At 38.8% G+C, this 21,280-nt stretch overlaps 1 protein-coding gene across 1 annotated transcript in view; it reads right to left on the bottom strand.

Moving 5' to 3' along the window:
• The window catches only part of LOC122533553, a 41,815-nt gene extending 35,221 nt beyond the window's left edge, over positions 1 to 6,594 (bottom strand). Inside the window, exon 1 of the mRNA XM_043663381.1 lies at positions 6,399 to 6,594. Coding sequence (XP_043519316.1) covers positions 6,399 to 6,594 — 196 coding nt within the window. The remainder of the gene's footprint in view (positions 1 to 6,398) is intronic.
• Between the last annotated feature and the right edge of the window lie 14,686 nt (positions 6,595 to 21,280).

Genomic DNA, 21,280 nt, shown 5'->3' with positions numbered 1-21,280 from the left:
TCCTCGCCGATCTATTCTGAATCTATCTAATTCAATTCCTGAGAAATGTTTTCGGCACGTGATGTTTGTTTCTGTGCAGTTCCAGTGGTTTCTAACTCGAACAGTGTTACGTGTGTTACGTAAAAACGTTTTTCTTCCATTAGCACAATGATATGATCGCTATAACTTTCACGTACCGTTGCTGCATTAATCAAATTTCCAAGTGTCACGTACAAGACGTGTAATAAATATTTCCGTATAAATGCTAAAATAATTAATCCCTCGTGGAAAATAGCCCGGAAATAGTTAAAATATTCATCCAAAAGGTTGCAGACCTCTTTTCACTTCGCTCCTATCGTTGACGTAGGTAACATCCTGACTGTCTATTTACCACGCAGTGGTCATCTGGTTTGTCTAATTCTTGAATATTATTTTAGTATATTATTATATTTTAGAACATTATTTTATGTTATATTTAATATTATAATTATTTATTATTTAATACTATATATTTTAGAATATTATTTTAGTATATTACTATATTTTAGAACATTATTTTATATTATATTTAATACTAATAATATATTTTAAAATGTTATTTTATATTATATTTATTACTATACTTATTTATTATTTAATACTATATATTTTAGAATATTATTATATTTCAGAACATTATTTTATATTATATTTAACACTATATATTTTAGAATATTATTTTAGTACATTACTATATTTTAGAATATTATTTTATATTATATACAATACTTATATTTTATATTTTATATTTTATACAATATTTATTATTTTATACAATACTTATTTATTATTTAATACTATATATTTTAGAATATTATTTTATATTATATTTAAATATAACTATATATTTATTTATTATTTAATGCCATATATTTTAGAATATTATTTTAATATATTACTCTATTTTAGAATATTATTTTATATTATATACAATACTTATATTTTATATTTTATATTTTATACAATATTTATTATTTTATATTTTATACAATACTTATTTATTATTTAATACTATATATTTTAGAATATTATTTTATATTATATTTAAATATAACCATATACTTATTTATTATTTAACGCCATATATTTTAGAATATTATTTTAGTATATTTCGTGGCATTTGTTTTTATTACACACGTATATGCACGCACAAACAACCAGGAAATAGCCTTGCACAGGTTAATTTCGGAAGGAACCATCACACGCGAAACACGTTCAACGCGTCTACGGTCTCTTTTGACTTCGCCCGTATCGTTGGACAAGCCAGCACCCTCTCTGGCCGTCTATTTACCGCGTGGTGGTCGGTTTATCTGGCCTCTTGGCCCAGTTAATTTTTCTGCTCTCGCTGTTCTGTTTCCACGAACGATGTGTCACGAAAAATAAACGCGACGCCTGACACCAGCCTGTCTATCTCCATTGACCGATCTTCTCGCCGTCGAAAAGGGCCTGTGTGTATGACTTTCGTGTAATCCAACTACCCGGGTTCCAAAGAGCGTTACCGGGACTAGATTAGGAGAAAGGTAGGAATTAGGCAGTCCGGCCGGTTCAGCGGATTTACGTGGCATGTGGAAACCGTGTTACTCTTACGAACACGCTATCGTGCATTCCGCGTGTACGTACACGGGCTGGGAAAGAGGACTGGAAGAGAGGGATACGAGTTCCGTGCCCAGAACTGTGATTACATGGTTACTAACCCTTACGTCTTCATCTAGCAGAGGTTCTCCACCCACGTGTACCATAATGCACTCTGATAGCGTGTAATAGAGTTGCGCCACTTTCTGGATTCGTTCGTTGGTCTCGCTCGCTTGCCCGTTTGCCGACCACCCGGTAATATGAACGTCACGTTGCGAACAGGACGACGTTTGCATCGCGTATGAGACGTTCTACTCCTCCTCCTCCTCTTCCCCCCCCCCCCCCCCCCCCCCCCCCCCCCTTCACCTTCCCGTGTTCATGTGATTCCATTGCCTGTGAACGACAGATTGCCAACCGGAAAACATCCCCTTTCAATTCGCCAGCCCTTTCTTTCTTTTCAGTTTGATGGATGATTTAAAAGGGTTTCTCTGTTGGAACGTGGTCCAGGGAATTGATACTTTATAGGTATCCGGGCTGTTTAAAGTTCGGACGTGTGTGTTATTTCGTTACCTTCCCACTTGGAGTTTCGAACGACATTTGAACGGAAGCACGCTTGTTTCACGCTTCTGCCGGGAATTTTGAGCCAGCGCCAGAATTGTTTTAGTTTCTGTAACGAATTATCTTACTATCTTCTGTAGATGATGGGAAATTTACTTGGGATCTTTAGAGATATCGATTATATCTGTAGGAAGGAAGAGAAAAGTGACAAAGGGATGGTAAGAAGCTCCTCCTTTGTATTTCTTTTTTTTTTTTTTTTTTTTTTTTTGCTTAGTCTAGGATATTATCAGCAACGTGCTGGTACCTATCCAATCTCCCTCGTTACGAAAATGCTCTGCTCTCTTGTTGCTGGAATTGCTTGACACCGTGATATTCGAAATTCGATATCCGAAAAAATTTCCTTTCGTAAAGACTTTCTATTCAATATGACAAATCCTTGATGAAATTGATGAAAGTATTGAAATTACAAATGAAATGATTATTAAGAAAATTATATAATTTGGAAAGTAGAATAATTTTATTATTGAATAATTATTATCATAATTTTCAAAATTTTTTATCATTAATGTAAAAAATTTAAATTAGAAGAAAACAATATAATTATAATAATAAATGTGTATATTATAAAATAATACTATATATAAATATTAGAAAAAAGCAATATAATTATAATAATAAATATGTATGCTATAAAGTAATAAAATTTAATTTTTCACAATTCTTCGTAAATTAATCAAACAAGTAAACTATGAAAATGGAATTATTGTTCCTCTAATCGCGACAATTAAAATTATATATAAAAATAATAACGATAATAGTTTAATCAAATAAATATTAGAAAAAAGCAATATAATTATAATAATAAATATGTATACTATAAAATAGTACTATATAAATATGTATGCTATAAAATAATAAAATTCAAGTTCATTTTTCACGATTCTTCGTAAATTAATCAAACAAGTAAACTATGAAAATGGAATTATTGTTCCTCTAATTAAATCGCGACAATTAAAATTATATACAAAAGTAATAGCGATGATGGTTTAATTAAATAAATATTAATTGATATTAATCGTGACCGAAGCGTTAGCAACTAATTTCCACCAGTTTCCCAGAAAAAAGTGCTTCGCGATAAAATAACAATTTTATCATAATTTTATTCGTTATCATTTATATAATGATTTTTCGAATTACGAGCCACCGCTTGTTAAATGATAAATGCGGCAACGATCATCGGGGAGTTAACGAAGATGCGTTAAAATCAAAGTTATTCTGATAGTCGCTAATAGAGTTGGCGAGATTCGCGGAGCAGCGCACGCTCGGGCGATGATGCATGTCACGTTGCAAAAGTTCGGCAACAAGGTTTGCATTGCATACGAGTTACGTGTGCCCCGTGTCGTCGCATCAACGAACTTGCCGGCAAAGTCAAGAGTCGTCGGCATATTCGCTATAAGTTTTCCGCGTCGACGTCGGGAATTGGAGGGGAGGGGAGGGTGCGAGTTTCGAGGAAGAAACGCGAAATGGCAAACTTGCCGAGGTGATCGCTGCGACAGAAACAGCGCCGATAACGCTTCCCGTGGATCGCTTCGCGCGGATTCTCGTCGATTGTTAGACGCTTCCCAACGAGCTTCTCGCTTGACAGCCAATCGAAAGCGCGAAACGCTTACCTCATGGCTCGTTGTTGTTCAATTCTCCAGCCGACCACGTCGAAAACAGAGAGAAAAGTGAAAGTTTCCATCACGTTGATAATCGGAATCCGCGATTATTCATTTTATTTTTTCTCTCGATGGAAACCGTGGATACGACCCAGTGTTTATTAAGATTGACGCTTCGTTTGATCTTTCTCGGGTTAATTTTGAAGATTTTTCGGGCTAATTTCGAGGATGTGGAATTTGCATAACGAAAATTTAGCGAGATCGAACGGGCGTCAGTTTGAGAGAACAGAAAGAAATTTCTGAGACATTTCATATTACAAGAGGGAGATTGTCGAAATTACCGCAGCCCGCGTTTTCGTTAACGTTATCGATTGCACAAGAGAACGAGCTGTATGAGCTGCAGCCGCCGACGACCCTATTTCCAGAGGAGGCGGAAAACACGGTTCACAGTAAAACAAACAAGAGCCATCCTCGAATCTCCAAAATGTCCCCATTTATAAAAGTTTCATTTGATTTATCTCGCGTCCCCTTTGAACTTGCCTGCAAGTTTCATCTGACCCACTTTTTCTTCAAAAGTGGCTTGGATGTTGACACGCAGGGAGTAATTTCAAATATTCTATTAAATGTGAAAAATTTTCCACGGAAAATTCTTCGTGGTTCAATTCGACCCATTAAACGACCAGGCGACGAATATTATTACGAATAAATAAATTTATCTGAATTTCTCAAAATAGCAAGATAGCAGGCAGAGGAAATAAAGAACGACGAAAAAAAGAACATTGACCGAAATGTTGTCGAGTTATATTTTCCAAGTGACAAATATTTCAAAGTTCGTAAGAATTATCGAACGAAACTACGTGTTATTATTATTATTCTGATCGTTGCCACTTAGCAAGTTTAGTTAGTGTGTGTCGAGTGTACTTTCTGCTGGAAAAATAGGGGAAAAGGAATATATCAGCGAACGTCTACCAAGGAATATGTTTTATCGACCTCTGGTTATCGTCGCGAGCGTTTCGAAAACTCGTTTCCACGTCGGCGGCCCGGCTCTTTATTATGTTTTAAAGTCACGAAACGAAGGGTTAACGACGAAGGAACAATGTTTCTGAGTGGCGTGCAATTTTTATTGCGCTGTATTATTTATGATTGTGATCGATCGGGACGGCAGCCCACCATCGTCGTTTCGGCCGTTTGACGAGCAAACTATAGAACACGATGGGATGTTTCGGTGTAACCGCGTTTCCAGGACTGCATCATCTGTATCGTTATCTTTTCCCTCTTTACCTCGTCGTTCGGACGCCAGAACGCGTTTCTGTTCCATTTTTTTTTCTTCTTTGTTCAGTTTTACTTTTAATATCATATCACTGCACGCCGCTACTCGCTTACTCGATTCGTCGACTATTATCTCTGTTTTTCACCATGTCAGTCTGTTTTCCTCCGACGCGACATTGAATCTCCTGTATACGGTTGGTAAAAATGTGATTAAAAAAAAGTGCAGCGTATCAGATTCAAAAAATAAGCGACGAGTATAGGAAATAATTTTTCATCAACGTAACGAATCCATGAATTTTTGGAGTGATAAAACGTAAACTTTCGCGAAACTATTTGGCGACATTGCCTTTTAAAGAATCCGCCTGGGAAATTGTTTTGAAAATATTTTACAGCGTTTTCACTTTTTTTTTAATTCGTTTCGGTGAAATATATATTTAAATCGGAATTATAAATTGAAATCTGCTTGATGGATACATTCAACAAACGTTTAATAAAACGCTTTTGTTTAATATTTACATTAATATTTTTATCTCGCGTTTCCACCAATCAGAAAATTTTCTGCGGAAACGGCCATTTAAAGGTGCAATAAATAAGCGTACTATTCATTTCAAAAAGTTACGATACCATTGGTTCCTCAAGGAAAGATGATATATATATATATTATATATCACAAAAGGGAGTTTCAGCGAACTTTGAGACATCGAAGGAAGAATTGTGTTGCCATCTTTTCAGTTTTCAAGGAAACCTGGAACTCTGTTCACCCCGCGCAAGAAATTTAAAGCGTCAAGCATGTACACGTGTACTCTTCGTAATTCGTTTCGAAAAATTCAATTTCGATGAAAAGACAAAATGATTATTGTCAGATTTGGAGAAATTGTGAGCTCATATGCCGAGTAATCTCGGTTATGATTATTCCTGTTCCCTCCCATTTCGTTGGAAGAAAGTTCTCTCGGTCGAACGTCACCGATAATATCTCGTAGCTTCTCGCACAATCTTTTCTACATCGTTGCATCCCGCTTCCTCCTCGCTCATCCTATTTTCTTTCCTTCGTTCTCGCTCTTCGGTTTCCGTTTCTATCCTCCGACTTTTCCATTTCCTCGTCCGTCAGTTCCTCCATTTCCTTCTCTGATCCCTCTTCCTTTTTTCTTTCCCTTTTTCACTCTCTCTCTCTTTTTTTTTCTCTTCTTTTATATTAATCCTCGTTTCCTTCCAATTCGCTGTTTTACTTTCCATCCTTTCCCCCGGCGAAATGCACGGCATGACATTTCTTTCGTGTTTCCGAGTTTCCCCCCCCCCTCCCCCCTCCCCCAACGTTACATTCACCTGCTTTTATCTTTTCATGCACTCGCCGACTGCTGCTTTTCCTTTTCAACCTCTGTCTTCCGTGCTTTCCTCCTTCGTACGCTCTTCCTATTGGATCTGCCTTCTGTCCTTTTAAATCCCCTTTGCCAGCCTCTTCCCTTTGCTTCTTTATTTCCTTTGCATCTAATTTTCCCTCGAAAATGCTCTCCACGAGCATTGTCCACGACGATAAAGCAACCTTGCGTCATAACCTTGGCATTTTGTTTCGAGATTGATTAATCAATTCAATCTCTACACCACATTACGTTCCCAAGTTTCTCAGTTTTTGTCGAATTCGCTTTATTTTCATCACTCGGAAATGGGAGACGCAAAGTATCAATGAAATCAGTACAGTACGACGTGAAAAGAAAATGAAGTCGAAATCAGCCATTATCTCATCCACCACTGTCCTTTGCCTCTTACACGAACACTGTCCGCGGTTTCAGTTTGTAATTGTGTAATTCATGGGAGACTCATACTTTACCACGCGCCACTTCCATTAAAGACACTCCAACTTCCATTATTCATTTTCAACAAAAACATTTTCACTTGCGTTTCTCATCTCTTTCCGCCCGTGTTCGTTCTGCTTGCGGAATACATTAGGCTAATGTACTACTGGCACGTTTTTTATAACAATAACCGGCGTTCTTTCAGATATATTTTTTTCCTCGCCAGTCTCTTTCCCCTTTCTTTCTTTCGAATAATTTCAATTTGCTTCCATCGCCGATACAATGTATTTCAGATTCATCAGAGTCGGCAGTAGTAACGTTCTAAAGTTCAAATCGATTTTTTCTTTTTTTTTTTTTTTATTAATTCTTCCCCTGATTTCTCTGTACATTCGGGTTCTACTAATACTGTCAGAACTTTGGTCTTTAGTTAACTGGTTACTATGAAGGGCAGCGGTCCTCTCTGCGGTCAGCTCACGGTCAATTTCTCCAGAATTGTTTCCGGCGGCTGTCTGACTATCGTAGACGATTCTAAGGGTTCCCTTCCTGTCCCTTCACCGTTTCAGACGGTCTCTGTTTCGGATCAGTAGTAGAAAATAGTCCGCCGTTTCTCAATCGAACGGAAGATATAGTCATAGAGACTGTCAGTTTCAAGAGATGCAGAAGAATGCAGTTTCAGTGTTGCAAAACTGGGAGATAACGTCAGGAAGAATTAAAATTTCGCTTAATCGAATTAAAACCGAACGGAAACTTCGACAATTCTTTAGATTCGATACGAATCCGTTTCGTTAGTGTTAACTTCGCTTTCGAAAGAAAAGCTAACTACTTTCCCAATTCGAGTACATTTTAAATTCTCCTTACGAAGTTCGCCTCGAAGCTGAGAGATTTTCAAGATCAAGACACGTCGAATATCGAGAGTTTCGTTGCAATGTGGAAAGCGTCCAACGCTTCTCGAACGAGTTGCACGATCGCAACGAGCGGCATTCGCAACGAGACAAACGTCACCGCGTCGACGAATAATTACACAGCTGGTGTCACGGCGAGAACACGTCGAAGAACCAGATCTTCTGAAATCGATTCGGCCGTGCTCGGCAATTTCCCCGGAAATTGTGAGAGACGAATGATTGAAATGGTCGATAAACGGACGAAGACGGAGAGGAGGAAACACAGACGAAGATCGTGCTTATTGATTCGCCCTGGCTCCTTTCATCCCCCTCCTCCACCGCCATCCTTCGGAATCGCCTTTCCCTCTTCCGATCTTGTCAAGGGGGAAGAACAATAAACGCTTTCACCTGAGCCGGCCACGTTATCCCGCAGCCGGGGGAAGAAGTCCGTGTTTCGAGTCAGGCTTAAAGTGGCTCGGTGCCTCGGCTTTCCTAAGGACGCAATTCCCTTGGATCCAGATTACGCCCGGGATATCCTCTCTGTCTGTCTGTCTCTCTCTCTCTCTCTCTCTCTCTCCCTCTCTTTCTTTCTTTATGTAGTTGCGGCGAGGTAAACGAAAAGGAAGCGATCCAGCTAGTGCAAACGACACCCGGCCACGTCAACAACGACGCTTGCTCCAGATTGCCGGCAGAAGCCTCGCGAACCCCTCTGTGCATCCGGCGTCAAATTTTGCACCCAGTTTTGACTTTCCGCCGCCGCGAGAACGTGATCCGCCGAGTGTTGTATTCGCTCGGTCAGAAAGCTCGAGTTGCTGGCTGCTTTTTTTTTTTTTTTTTTTCGATAAAAAAGAGAGAAAAAGAAAGAAGAATACCAGTTCACCGATACTTCGTCACTCGACATCTTTCGATATCTTAAGAATTAGTGTCTCTTGAAGCGGTATTCTGGTAACCCGGCTTGAAGAGGTCGACTTTTTGGGGATTTTTTTTTTCCCCAAGGAAACCGCGACACAGTTTTCGCACGCAGATTTATTCATGCTCGAAGAGTATTTACAATTTCTTTTTTTAACGAAATTCATGAAACTCGTGGAAGTTATATATAGCCTTTTTTTAAAAACATTCGGTTCGAGTGGCCATCTGGTTATTTGAAACTAAAAAATCAAAATGCACGTTAACTAGTATAAACATGGCTGTCGCATGAACCACGGAAGCAGCGAAATTTCAGAAATTAAATTTTGAAGTTCAATTTTTCAAATATCAATTTTTCTTGTGCTTTCCTTTTTGTTTTTTTCGTGGTGTATTCGTTCGTGATTACTTCAGCGTTTGCATTCTATCGAATTGAATTAGCCGAAAGTAGGAATACGGATTAATACGGTACAGGAAAATTCCACCCGTGCTTAACCGCCTCAGTCTCAAAACGATCGTAAAGTTTCGCCTCAGATAATTTTGCCAACAGATTGTGGGATTTCTGTAACTGCTATTATAACTCGAATTCTACATTCTGCGTATTATATTCTATGAATTAAGCGTGTGCACGTGTAGGATTACAGTCGATTAAATATTCCACTTCCGTGGAACCGGCGCGGAACCATTCTACTTACGTGGAATTCTACTTCGTGCGTCTACTTTGTAGTTTCTCAACAAGAGGATCACATTACGAATGTCATCAATTACAAATTATCGAAAGAATAATTGAAACTAGGTGAAATCGTCACTTTCTCTTTCTTCTTTCTACAAATTATTTCTTTCTACAAATTTCAGCGCGAGCAAACAGCTATCCAAAGTCCTTTAATTGATAAAGATGGCTCCTTCGAGAAGCTTCTTCCGTCCCGTTTCGACGCGATAACCTGCAACGAAGTTTATTAATAGTGAATTGGCTGTGAACAGCGCCGTTTCGCATCGGTGAAAACCGAAATTTGTCGGTCGCGCGTTTTGCCAGAGCATAAAGATATCACCAGCCAGCGTAAACGCAACGTGTTGTACTAGCATTAGCGCAACGACTAGCTGATATAACGTACTGCCAAATTATCGCTAATAAAACTAAACGTTGAATCGATGTAGAGATGCTCTTTCACCGATCAATTCCCACATTTATCATCGGGAAAGGTGTTTCGACGAAATGACAGTGGAAATGGAGCAACGGAACTGTGAATGCGAAATGATGATAAATCACTGTGATCGCAACAGGAAGAAGGGGAATGTTAAGTCCTTCTACACGATGTTTAAACGTATAATTAATAGCTACGACAGAAAGATCGCTTGTTTTGTTATTAATAAAGTAGCAATGTTTGAGCGAGAAAGTATTTTTATTGTCATTGTGAAAATTTTTGTTTCTGTCGGAAGAGAGGTTTAAAGCAAACTAAAAAACGAAGCTGGTGAAGTCTAGAGCGAAACAGCGCAGAGAGAGGAAACGATTATTGGACGTTTTATGAATTGAATATGTTTGAGGAATAACTGAAATTAACGTTCTTCGCCAGTTTGTTCGAAAATTTATGCCCGCGCGACTTTTACTCTTTTTCCACGTTCCATTAATTTATCTCACGGCGCGCAATAACATTAGCGTGCGCAATTTACGGTCCGCGTACTCGCTGTTTTTGAAACGAGAAACTTTCGGCATTTTGCTTTCCTTTTCGTGTAAAATGTAACAGCGCGATACTTCTTTGTTTCCAAACCCCGTTGCCGCATTTTATTATTCTTTTTTCACATTTCAGACGTCGCGTCTCCTCTCAGTTCCGTTTTTTCCTTTTCCTTTCTCGCGCACTCTTCACTACTTCTCGCATTCTCGCGTCTCTTCGTTCCTTTACCAGATTTTTGATCTACCGTAGATTTTTCTCCGCGCCCCTCTTCTTCTTTCCTTAAATATTTCACGTTCCTTTGAAGCCCCCTCTTTCACGTTGTTTTCTAATACTTACACTGAAATACTTTCATCGTTTCTTCCTCGCTTTTCGAGATTCCTTTTGCTCGAACAGCTCGAATTTTATGTATGCACTTGCAACGTTTCGTCAAAGATTCTCTACGCTCGTATCGCAAATTCGAGACGTTCACCGGTGTTGGATAATTTAATTGAAAATGATTCTAAATTGACAACTGCTTTGGAGTGACAAATAATGAACTGAGTCAACATCTTCTTTTTTTTTTTTATCTAAATAATCTTTCTATCCGTTTAACAACTTGAACCATCGTCCTAAAGTGTATCACACAGAGTAAAGTGTATCAAGCGGGGTTAAACATTTCAAGTCCGAGCCGATAAATAACCGATTCCAATAAATTTCAACGATAACAAAAGCATCGAGCGAACAATGTCGCAAAGTTTTTCTACGGCATTTGTATTTATCAGTCGTGTCGAAGTGTAAATAAGAACTTGCTTCCACCGAACCAACTGCAACTGCAACTGCAACTGCAACTGCAACTTGCCTTCGAGTTCCAACTGCATTTTAAATCCCGATACATTACGAACGTTACCGGCGATCTACTCAGCAACTGCAAAATGTCTGCCTCTGTTTAGCAAAGGTGGCCCTCAATCTCGTAAACGCCATTCTGCTACATTCTTCTTCGAATTTTACGGCGATCAAGCGCCCGTTCTAGCGTAACTGTGTTCCCCACGATCATCGTCAGAGAAAATTTATTTACTTTTTTCTCTTGTTCTCTATCTTTTCCATCGAAATGTTAGCCCTTCGTCTCGTATTTGCCGCAATACGAGACAATAGCGTTATCGAAAATATCAGAATTGTTTCTCTATAGGTACCGTTTTTTGTCGATAAAACACATCACAAAAGGGAAATAGATTACTCTGTAAAGGCTGTTCTGTTTTTTTTTCCTTTTTTTTTTTTTTTTTTTTTTTGGAAACTGGAAGCTTGCTTTCAAAAAATTTCCAGCGCGAGATATACGAGTGTATAAAAAATTTTTGCCAGTGTAAAGCACTCCATTCTTTCGTTCTATTATGACGGTGTATTCGCTCCTGAAATTTTCGACGCAAAGAGATAATTAAAGCAAACGATCTTCTTAATATACAGGGTGTTTCGTAATTTGTGGGATCCACTTCGGGAGCTGATTGTACGTCTAAAAATAATGAAAAAAAGTCATATAAATATATGTCTGTCTTCGTTTATGAGATATAATGAGTTTTATAAACAGAGCAAACTCTAGTAAGCTAGTTTCACCAGGGATGGTATATTCAATAATCATAATTGGGATGAAGAAAACCCACGTGTTATTGCGCATTCGAGACATCAACACCAGTTTAGTTTAAACGTACGGGCAGGAATAATTGATAAATTTTTAATTGGACCTTTTGTTCTTGATGGGAAACTAACAGGCACAAAGTACGTTGATTTTTTCAGCACGCGTTTACACGAAATATTAGAGGAAGTTCCAGTCGATATTAGATTATTCGTACGCGGTTTATGCATGATGGAGCTCCGCCGCATTTTAGCCGAGTGGGCCAGGCAATTTTTAAATCAACACTTTGCAAATAAATGGATTGGTCGTGGAGGTTCTATTGCATGGCCTGCTCGTTCTCCGAACTTGAATCCATTAGATCTTCATTTGTGGGGACATTGAAAATCTATTGTATACGCAACATCGATTGAACATGCTGAAATAGTACGAAATAGAATAGAGCAAGGCTTCCGACAAATTCGAGAAACAGCAGGAATGATAGAGAGAGTAACCAGATGAATGACAAGACGCGTGCAGGCTTTTTGTAAAAGTAATTAAAACAGAAAATTCATTATATCTCACAAACGAAGACAGATAGGACATATATTTATGTGACTTTTTTTCATTATTTTTACGCGTACAATCAGCTCCCGAAGTGATCAGGTCCCACAAGTTACGAAACACCCTGTATAATAACACAGTGACAGTCTTTGGGAAACACACATGTATGATTACGTGCTAAAATTAAAGTCTGCAATTAATTTAAGACTGACCGTAGCAACTGAGGTTTGCTACGACTCACGAATGATTCTCCCTTCAGACTTTCGAGACTTTCTCGCTGTTGAAACGTCCACGAGAGATTCTGTTTCTCGATCCAGCAGTACCGGGCCAATTCTCCATTGGCCTCATTGAATCAGCCGTCGAGTTGACTCTCGTCCGCGTTCCCTTCGGTATCACGACGCGAGACGCATCAAAAACTCGTTAGAGTTGGCGAGTTGACCCATCCGGCTCGCTCGGAAAGGAAAGACGGACGAAAAACGCGGCAATTACCGTGGACACGTATCGGCGACAGACAGTCGCGTCGCTTCCTTTTACTCAGAGAGAGTCTTTACACCTTGAAAGATTCAGCAAACCGGAAACTTCCTCGAGAGCCGAGGGGGAAGGGCGCGAAACGTAGTTACGGACCTACAAGAAAGCACAAAGCCGGCGGAGCGCGAACGAGCGTCGCCCTCTTGTGTGAGAGGTGCGAAAAAATTTCGGATTTTCGGGTCGCCGCTGGCTGAGAAAACAGACCCGGCACCGATTTGCTTGCACAACGACGCGGATTCGTTTAACTTTGTATTAACACCACGCTCTGGAGAAAGTTTTTTAGAGAAACTCGCAGAGATCTTTCGCGAGAAAGTAGCTTTCTTTGGCCGAAAAAATTGTGTTTGCATTTTTTGGGGGAGGTGGGAGGGGAGGGGGAAGAGACCCAAGTTTTCAGAGATATAGTAGAACTTCATCGTACGTATGTTTGTCTCTAATTAATCATTGGATTAAAGAAAGAAACGTTTTCTACGATAATAAAACTCTGGGTTGTTATTCTTCGCATCGAGCGTGCTACAGTGTTAGTTCTTGTCTCAAATGAACTTTTGAGACAAAATTGAACTTTTATAGGAAGGGGATTTTATTTTATCCTTGTCTTCGTTTGCTGCAGTCGAATTTGTTATTATCTCGTCGTTTCCCGGAGAGGAAGGAATAAAAATGAACGAAAGTGAATCGATCACGATGCAAACATTTCTTGGATCAGTGAACGATATAATTTTGCACTGTGGCAATAACTGTCTGTTATATAGGCTCATCAGAATCATTGCACGAAATCGATGGAATGAATTTTCAATATTTTTTAGAGTCGTCAACGCAAGAATGTTCCGCATTTTGTTGAATTACGTCATCAAGTAAAGTAACGTATTGTTTGAAGCTAATGGCTCGAATAAAGTGGCTTTTCCAACAACCATAACACCGGGCGTGCAGGGAAGTTTCTCGTTTTTAAATTAAAACTAACGAGAGAAGTTTCCAAACTTTTGATCAACGAGGCACACCGCAAGTGTGTCAACGCCGCGCCGTGGTTTCAATTTGTAGCTGTGCTTTAAATTAATCAAAAATTTCTCAAATTATGATGGATCCGAAAATATAATATACATAATACGAGAAAGCGAGTATATTAGAAAAATTAATTATCGCTACACGGTGAAGTTGAAACGAAACTGTTTCATTTAACCTATTTATTTAAGTTTTAAGATTTAACCTAAATATTTTTTCCCCGAGCTAGCACAAATTTCCAGAAAATAGTTCCACACGCCGAGAGAGCGCTCGGACTCGTTGTATAATGAAGGGCGATATGTATATCCATCAGATATTCATGGAATATCTTGTCCCGATCAGGCCACGGGACACTGAAAGCGAGAGAACGTCTAAATGTGATATACTTGTTCTTGGAGGAGGAATCGATAAGAAAAACGAGGGTCGGACAAGAACCAGCAACCGAAGATAAAAGGAAGCGTAAAAACGTTTGCACTTCAATTACCCGTCAATCTTGGTAAAAGCTGCCTTCAAGTTAGCTTTGCTTCTCATTTGAATACTCCAAGTACTGAAATGTTAGACAGATTAATTGGACGCCGCGAACTTTTCAACCGGGGCGAACGTTTGTTCATAAATTTTCAATTTAAAATCCATTGAAACGAATCTTGCCTTCGCTGATACAAAACTTTGCCTACTTTCCAAGGTGTTGAATAGTGTCAAAAATTTGTTCTAACCGAAGATTCGATTGGTGAGACGCGGAACATTTTATACTTTGTTTGTGTAAAATTAAATATAATAATATATAAAAATATATAATATTTAATATTATATATAAATATAATATAAAAATGTTGGAAATGATTTCTCCTGGCAATCAGCTATTATTTACGAAGAATTTAATTTATATATAATTTAACATTTATATATAATAATATTTGTCGAATTAAGCAAAGAGACGAAAGTCCCCTCGACTCACGTACAAAGTAATCAATTTTCTTCCTCCAAAGAAACTTTCCTCCAAAAAAATCGTAGAACGCACGATATATCATCCAGAAGGTCTGCAAATTTTTTGCAATTACGGCCCTCGGACTCTCGCGACTCTTTGCCAGACTTTAAAAGTAAACGTACGGGAAGGAAGTGTATTAAACATAAACGAAACACTTCGGAATGTATAGAAGGAATACAAAGGGACACGCGATCTCCTCACGCGACGAAATTTACTAGCCAGAAGCCTCGAGTGAACTTTGTTCTTTTTTTTTTCTTTAACTTTAGTCAGAGCTTTACACTTTGCATCTCGTCATCGTAAATGGCTAGGTACTAGTAACCCTTTCCTCTTTGAAATAGAATTCCTCGCGGCGAAGTCAAACTTTCTTTTTTCCCTTCTATTTTTTTTTTCTCTCTCTCTCTCTTTCTCTCGTTAGTCTTTTTTCTCCATCGACAAACCATAAAATAGAGACACAAGTCGGACTGAAAGTCGCCCGTTCATTCGCAGATCTCCTTCACGTTTCCATTTACGCGTCGCATAATGGAAAAGAGGAACAGAACAGCGTGTTTATTTCTGGAACACGCGCATAAACCATGAAACTTTATTGCCCAATAAACTGCCGCTCCGTTTAAATCCCGCCCCGGATTATACGTTTCTTCCTTATCTTCCGCCAGATCTTCGCCAATATTTTTATCAATTTTTATCGTTTGCGGCATCTCTCGCGCGAAATACATTCTTTCAAGCCTGCGTTTGAAAACGATTCCGCGGGAAACCGCTCGAGAGGACGATATCTCATTTATAGACGCGTTTTCAAAAAGATCAACGGCAGCATTTAACACTAGAACCACCGACGTTTCGACGAAGCTATTTCTACCAGAACCAATTCAAATGACTGTTCTTCAAAAAATACGTAATGATAGAATATATTGATTCCATGTTACGTAGTACGTTTTTGGTATTAATTAATTTTGTACTATCAATTAATAATAATAGAATATTTTTATTTTTATTGATTCCATGTTTTTGGTATTAATTAATTTCGTACTATCAATTAATAATAATGGAATATTTTTATTTTTATTGATTCCATGTTATGTATTACGTTTTTGGTATTAATTAATTTCGTACTATCAATTAATAATAATGGAATATTTTTATTTTTATTGATTTCATGTTATGTAGTACATTTTTGGTATTAATTAATTTCGTATTATCAATTAATAATAATAGAATATTTTTATTGATTCCATGTTATGTAGTACGTTTTTGGTATTAATTAATTTCGTATTATCAATTAATAATAATAGAATATTTTTATTTTTATTGATTCCATGTTATGTAGTACATTTTTGGTATTAATTAATTTCGTATTATCAATTAATAATAATAGAATATTTTTATTTTTATTGATTCCATGTTTTTGGTATTAATTAATTTTGTACTATCAATTAATAATAATAGAATATTTTTATTTTTATTGATTCCATGTTATGTAGTACGTTTTTGGTATTAATTAATTTCGTATTATCAATTAATAATAATAGAATATTTTTATTTTTATTGATTCCATGTTATGTAGTACATTTTTGGTATTAATTAATATTGTACTATCAATTTAAAAACGTGTGAGAAGTTGTACAAAACGAGGAAGTTGGTTAATGCAGTTTGTTGGACCCTTTTGCACTTTTGACAAGTACCAGTCATTTTTACTAGTACTGGTATAAATAGCCATGATACAAAGTTGTTTTCATTTTGAATAAATAAATAAAAAAACAAATAAGTAAATAAAATTCATTATATTATTCCTTTAGTTATTGCTGCAAAGGTCGATACATCAAAAAAGTGTAGCACGAAGTAGGAATTTTAAGATAGCTGTCAAAACTAGTCGTTTTGACTGTAGTTCTAGTGTTAATATATTTCGGACAAGAAGCTTTCGGATGAAAGAAACGTACGTATCTGTTTTATCGTTATACAAAATCACGGCTGTTTCGTATTACATTTCTTGCGGGCCTCGAACAATTCGAGACCCTCTTCGAACGCTGCAAACGTCACGGAACGAGGTGATACGTCTTCATTACCCCTATCGGCGATTTCATCTGTTTTCTTGGCCATTGTTTGAAACGTCTCGCAAAGTAATTTCTCGCCGGTCATCGTAATTTCCATCGGAATCTTAAGTCATACTTGGTCACATTGATCCTTTCCCAGCGATCGTCATACCGGTACAAATTCAACTTCTTCAGCGGCGTTCGTGGAAGCCTGAATTTGCATCTACTCGTTACGTACAAGCTGGTTATAATACGAAACGTGCTATGTGACTAATTGCAAGAGGAAGTTGGCGCAAAAGAACAAATGTTCGAGTGGGTAGAATTGTTCGGAACACAACAGCAGGTTCTGCCGGTGCATTAAAATATACACGGCGCAGAAGCGAACGCGCGCGCGAGAGAGAAAAAAAGCGGGCATTTCCAGAACTCCAAATGAAATTACTGTCACCGGAAGTTTAGCACCGGAAATGGAAATCAGATTTTCACACTTTACGACGGTAATTTTGTCAGGCAAATAATTAGACTTCTTTTCGCGGGGAGAACAAGCCGGCGCGCGCGACACGAGTTGCGACTTTTTTCCATTTATCCTGTTTATTCCGGTAAAAGGAATTCCACTCGTTCCCCGCTCTCTTAACCTTGCGCGAGCCTTAGTGGACGCGACCTGTCCCGCACAATGAAGAAGACTTAACGGAAATTTGTCTCGTGATAAATTAAGCGCTCGGGAGTGCTTAATTTCACGAGCGCTTAATGCGCCGCGAACTGGAACGCTTTTTGCGCCGGGTTCCTCAGAAACGGCTAAATTCGTCATCTGGAAGCTCGCCGGGCTCTCAAACTAAATTATGATGTTTGCTGTTTTACCACCGGTTACCTCCGGATATCTTGGGATTTCATAGTTTCCAGATGATCTATCGCCACGCCGCAATTATTTTGCCGCATTAGCGGAGGTTGGCCCCGATAATTTGCCACACGCGGGACCCGTTGTTTAATTAGGCTGAAGAACTGAACTCGTTGTTCGACGAACTTTCGGGAAGGGTGGATAACGGTGAAGTTCATTTCGGATCGTTAATCATCGTTGCGCTGCTGATTTTTATGTTATTTATAACGAATTGTAACCTCTCGCGCTGGAACGCACGTTTCATATCGCAACATTACAGTTCACAGTTTCAAGTATATTCAAAAGTAACCCATAAATAAGTTTATTACTTCTCAATAATTTCTATCGACGAGTTCAAAAGGAAAAGAGAGCGACGAATTATTGTATACGGTTCGGTCACTCGTTATGGTCCGCGAACCAGGTTGCCAGCGTAACGGGTTAACCACGTTGAGAATTTTTTTATCCCAAATTGCAATACATTCTCAGTTTTAAGTATATTTAAATGTAACCCAAACAAAGGCCAAACAGATAATTTAAGTTTATTGCTTCCTAATAATTTCTATCCAGTGACATCGCACCGACGAGTTCGAGAAAAAAAGAAAGCGACGAATTATTGTATATACGGTTCGGTCACTCGTTATGGTCCGCGAACCAGGTTGCCAGCGCAAGGGGGTTGAAGAGGAACATTAAAATGCGTACAACGCAGAACGATATATATGAAATAAAGTCGAAAGTATTCGTCGTGATATCGCACGAGTAACAAATTTGCATAAACTATCAGAAGACCGATAGCCTTGTCTAAAGTTGCTTTTCAGTCAGCTCGTAATTTTTTACCCCGAGTTTTTAACTTGTTATAACAAAGAGTCGTTCTCGTGACACGGATCGTGGTTTCAATTCAGCAGAGGAACATTTGATTTAGTTTAATAGCTCTTGGCTATTATTTGTGTATAATAACGTGTATGCGGTATAATGTAATTTTAGAGCAATGAATGATGAATTCTTAAATGCACGATAGTGCCGTTATATGTGCATTTCTTATATAGTGTGCGATATACATATTTGCAAATAAAATAATGCAGGATAATTAGATATTTCAAATTATACTTTACTATTAATACTTGACTATCATATTTTTATTATAATAAATATGTTTGAACATTTGGCTAAATTTTATTACGTTTCAATGTTTTATTACGTTTCAAATGTCACAAACTTAATAAATGCCCACTAAATTTAAATTATACACTCGTGAACAAAGAATTTATACACCTTTTGCTGCATTATAGAGTTATTAAAATATATTGTTCAATGTACATTAATCATCTTGACCTGCCAAGTATTGCCATACTTTTAGAAAAGTTTAATCTCTGTTACTTGTACACACAAATGATCGATAAAAGCATCGCGCGGAAGAAATGCGCGTAAGAAAGATTTTCTATCGTTCGTTTCGGTAAAAAGGAATTTAATAATTTGTAGAATCTTTTTGTCCCCCACTCCACAAGGCGGGTGTGTACTTTTTTTTCGTTGAGCGCAGAGCAGCGTAATAAAACCCGCCAGCTGTAAAACTAACTACCGATCACGGCCAGGCAACAATTTTCCTGTTTCCCGGCTCGCGTAAAATCGAATAAAAAGTTGCTACACTTGAAAAGCATCGCCGTACCCGAAATAACTTCTGACCGTCGCCTTGTATATCTCGATGTGTCGTGTACCTTTGAAAGCGTGCAACTTCCGATTCGTCAGGATAAGCCGACGCGATTTTCACTCTGCGTGTCCCATTGGCTCTAAAGAGGCACGAAAGTAATGTTACAATTAAAAAAATGGCGCGCACCGGGTCGATATGCACCTGTGTGACGAGAAATAACAAGCTACAACCTCTCCGCCCGTGTGCTACGTCGCGTAAGTTACGGCCCGTCGTGCAATTACCCCCGTGCAATTCGATGCGCTATCGATGCCGGCATAGTGGCTTTCGTGAGTGGTATAAAGTCGCCTGATTTTTCGATCAGCGTTGCACACACGCCTGGCTCTGGTTGGCTCTTGCGTCGGCTTTATACGCATAGGCTGATTAATTCCCTATCTGATGCGTTGCCTCTCAGTCGTGGAGGGAAACGTTCCCTTCGTGTTCAAAAAGTTGTAACAGCGAGCGTAATACGGCGGGAGAGGGAGAGGGCAGGTGTAATAATAGTTGCAATAATGACCGTAATTGCTAGGCAGGAGGAATGCATATTCCAACGAACCAATTTTCGATCGCGATACGGTTCAATTTTCGCTTTAATTGCCGTCGAATTTCCCGTTTATTCCGACGCATATTTATTTCTTTCGAAATGGCAGCGGGGGCAATATTAATATTGAAGAAAAAGAGCCTGGAGAGCTTCTCTCCGCGGTATTTCTTATCCGCGTCATTTCTCTATCCGCTGATTGAAAAAGTTCGTCTATTCGAGTAGTCGTATCGTTCCCCGGATTCGGACGGAAAATTGAAAATTCTTGAATGAAAGCGAGGTCGGGCGAGTTATTAAAATTTCTCAAAGAAACCCTGTCTGGCTACAGGCGGCAGGGATATTTCCGAATCAACGTTATTGATTTCGCCGAAAACTACTTGCGTACGAAAAATATCGCCAAATATCTTGATAAATTAAAAATTATTACACCAACGTCGCTCGAGTCACTCGACCTTCCCCCGTCTGAACTTCTGAAATTTACTGCCACTTGGCGATCGTAGTGCCCAACGTTCACGCAAACGGCGATTATTACTCTGTAAAAATTGTTGGCAGCGTAATCACGCGAGGAAGCGTAAAAGGGAGCGTATCTTCTTACGAGAGAACGGAAGAAGAAGCTGAGAACGCAAGAGGGCGCGCGCAGATTTAATTATCATAGGGTTAGCTTTCGCCTCTGTTCGCTGCGTGTGGCATTCGCGTAATTCTAGCCAGAAATACGTCAGCAGAAAAGGAGGAAGTGGGGCTATCCGAGGTGTTACTTCTGTTACTTGGAAAGTGTATATTTCAATGTCTCTGGTGCGCAGAGAGGAGAGAGAGAGGGAGAGAGAGAGAGAGAGGCACAGCCGGTCTGGTCGGCCATTTGCAAGCTTACCGAGTAGTCTATACGGTTCAGGAATAGCGAAACAAGTATTTATAGCCCGCAGCCGGCGTGCACAGGAGCTCTCGCAGACAAACGGAAACGGGACACACGGACGAGGGGAACGAAGAAAGGATAAGGAGGCGGCGGCGTAACCGGAAGATTAATTGGAGGTGGAGTTGACTTCTGAATAAGCAGGCCCAGCTGCAACGAGCGTTTTGCTGAAAGAACGAGGAAAAGATTAGGGGAACAATGGTTGACCGCTTTTATTTCAACCGTACGCGCCTTCGAAGGCGCCAGTTTGAACGACGAGATTGCAAGTGAAACGTCACCGATGTCTCGTTTCGG

The sequence above is a fragment of the Frieseomelitta varia genome, unplaced genomic scaffold (assembly GCF_011392965.1).
Source record: "Frieseomelitta varia isolate USP_RPSP 00005682 unplaced genomic scaffold, Fvar_1.2 scaffold_537, whole genome shotgun sequence".
NCBI classification, from domain to species: Eukaryota; Metazoa; Arthropoda; class Insecta; order Hymenoptera; family Apidae; genus Frieseomelitta; species Frieseomelitta varia.
This window is presented reverse-complemented; position numbering and strand designations above follow the sequence as displayed.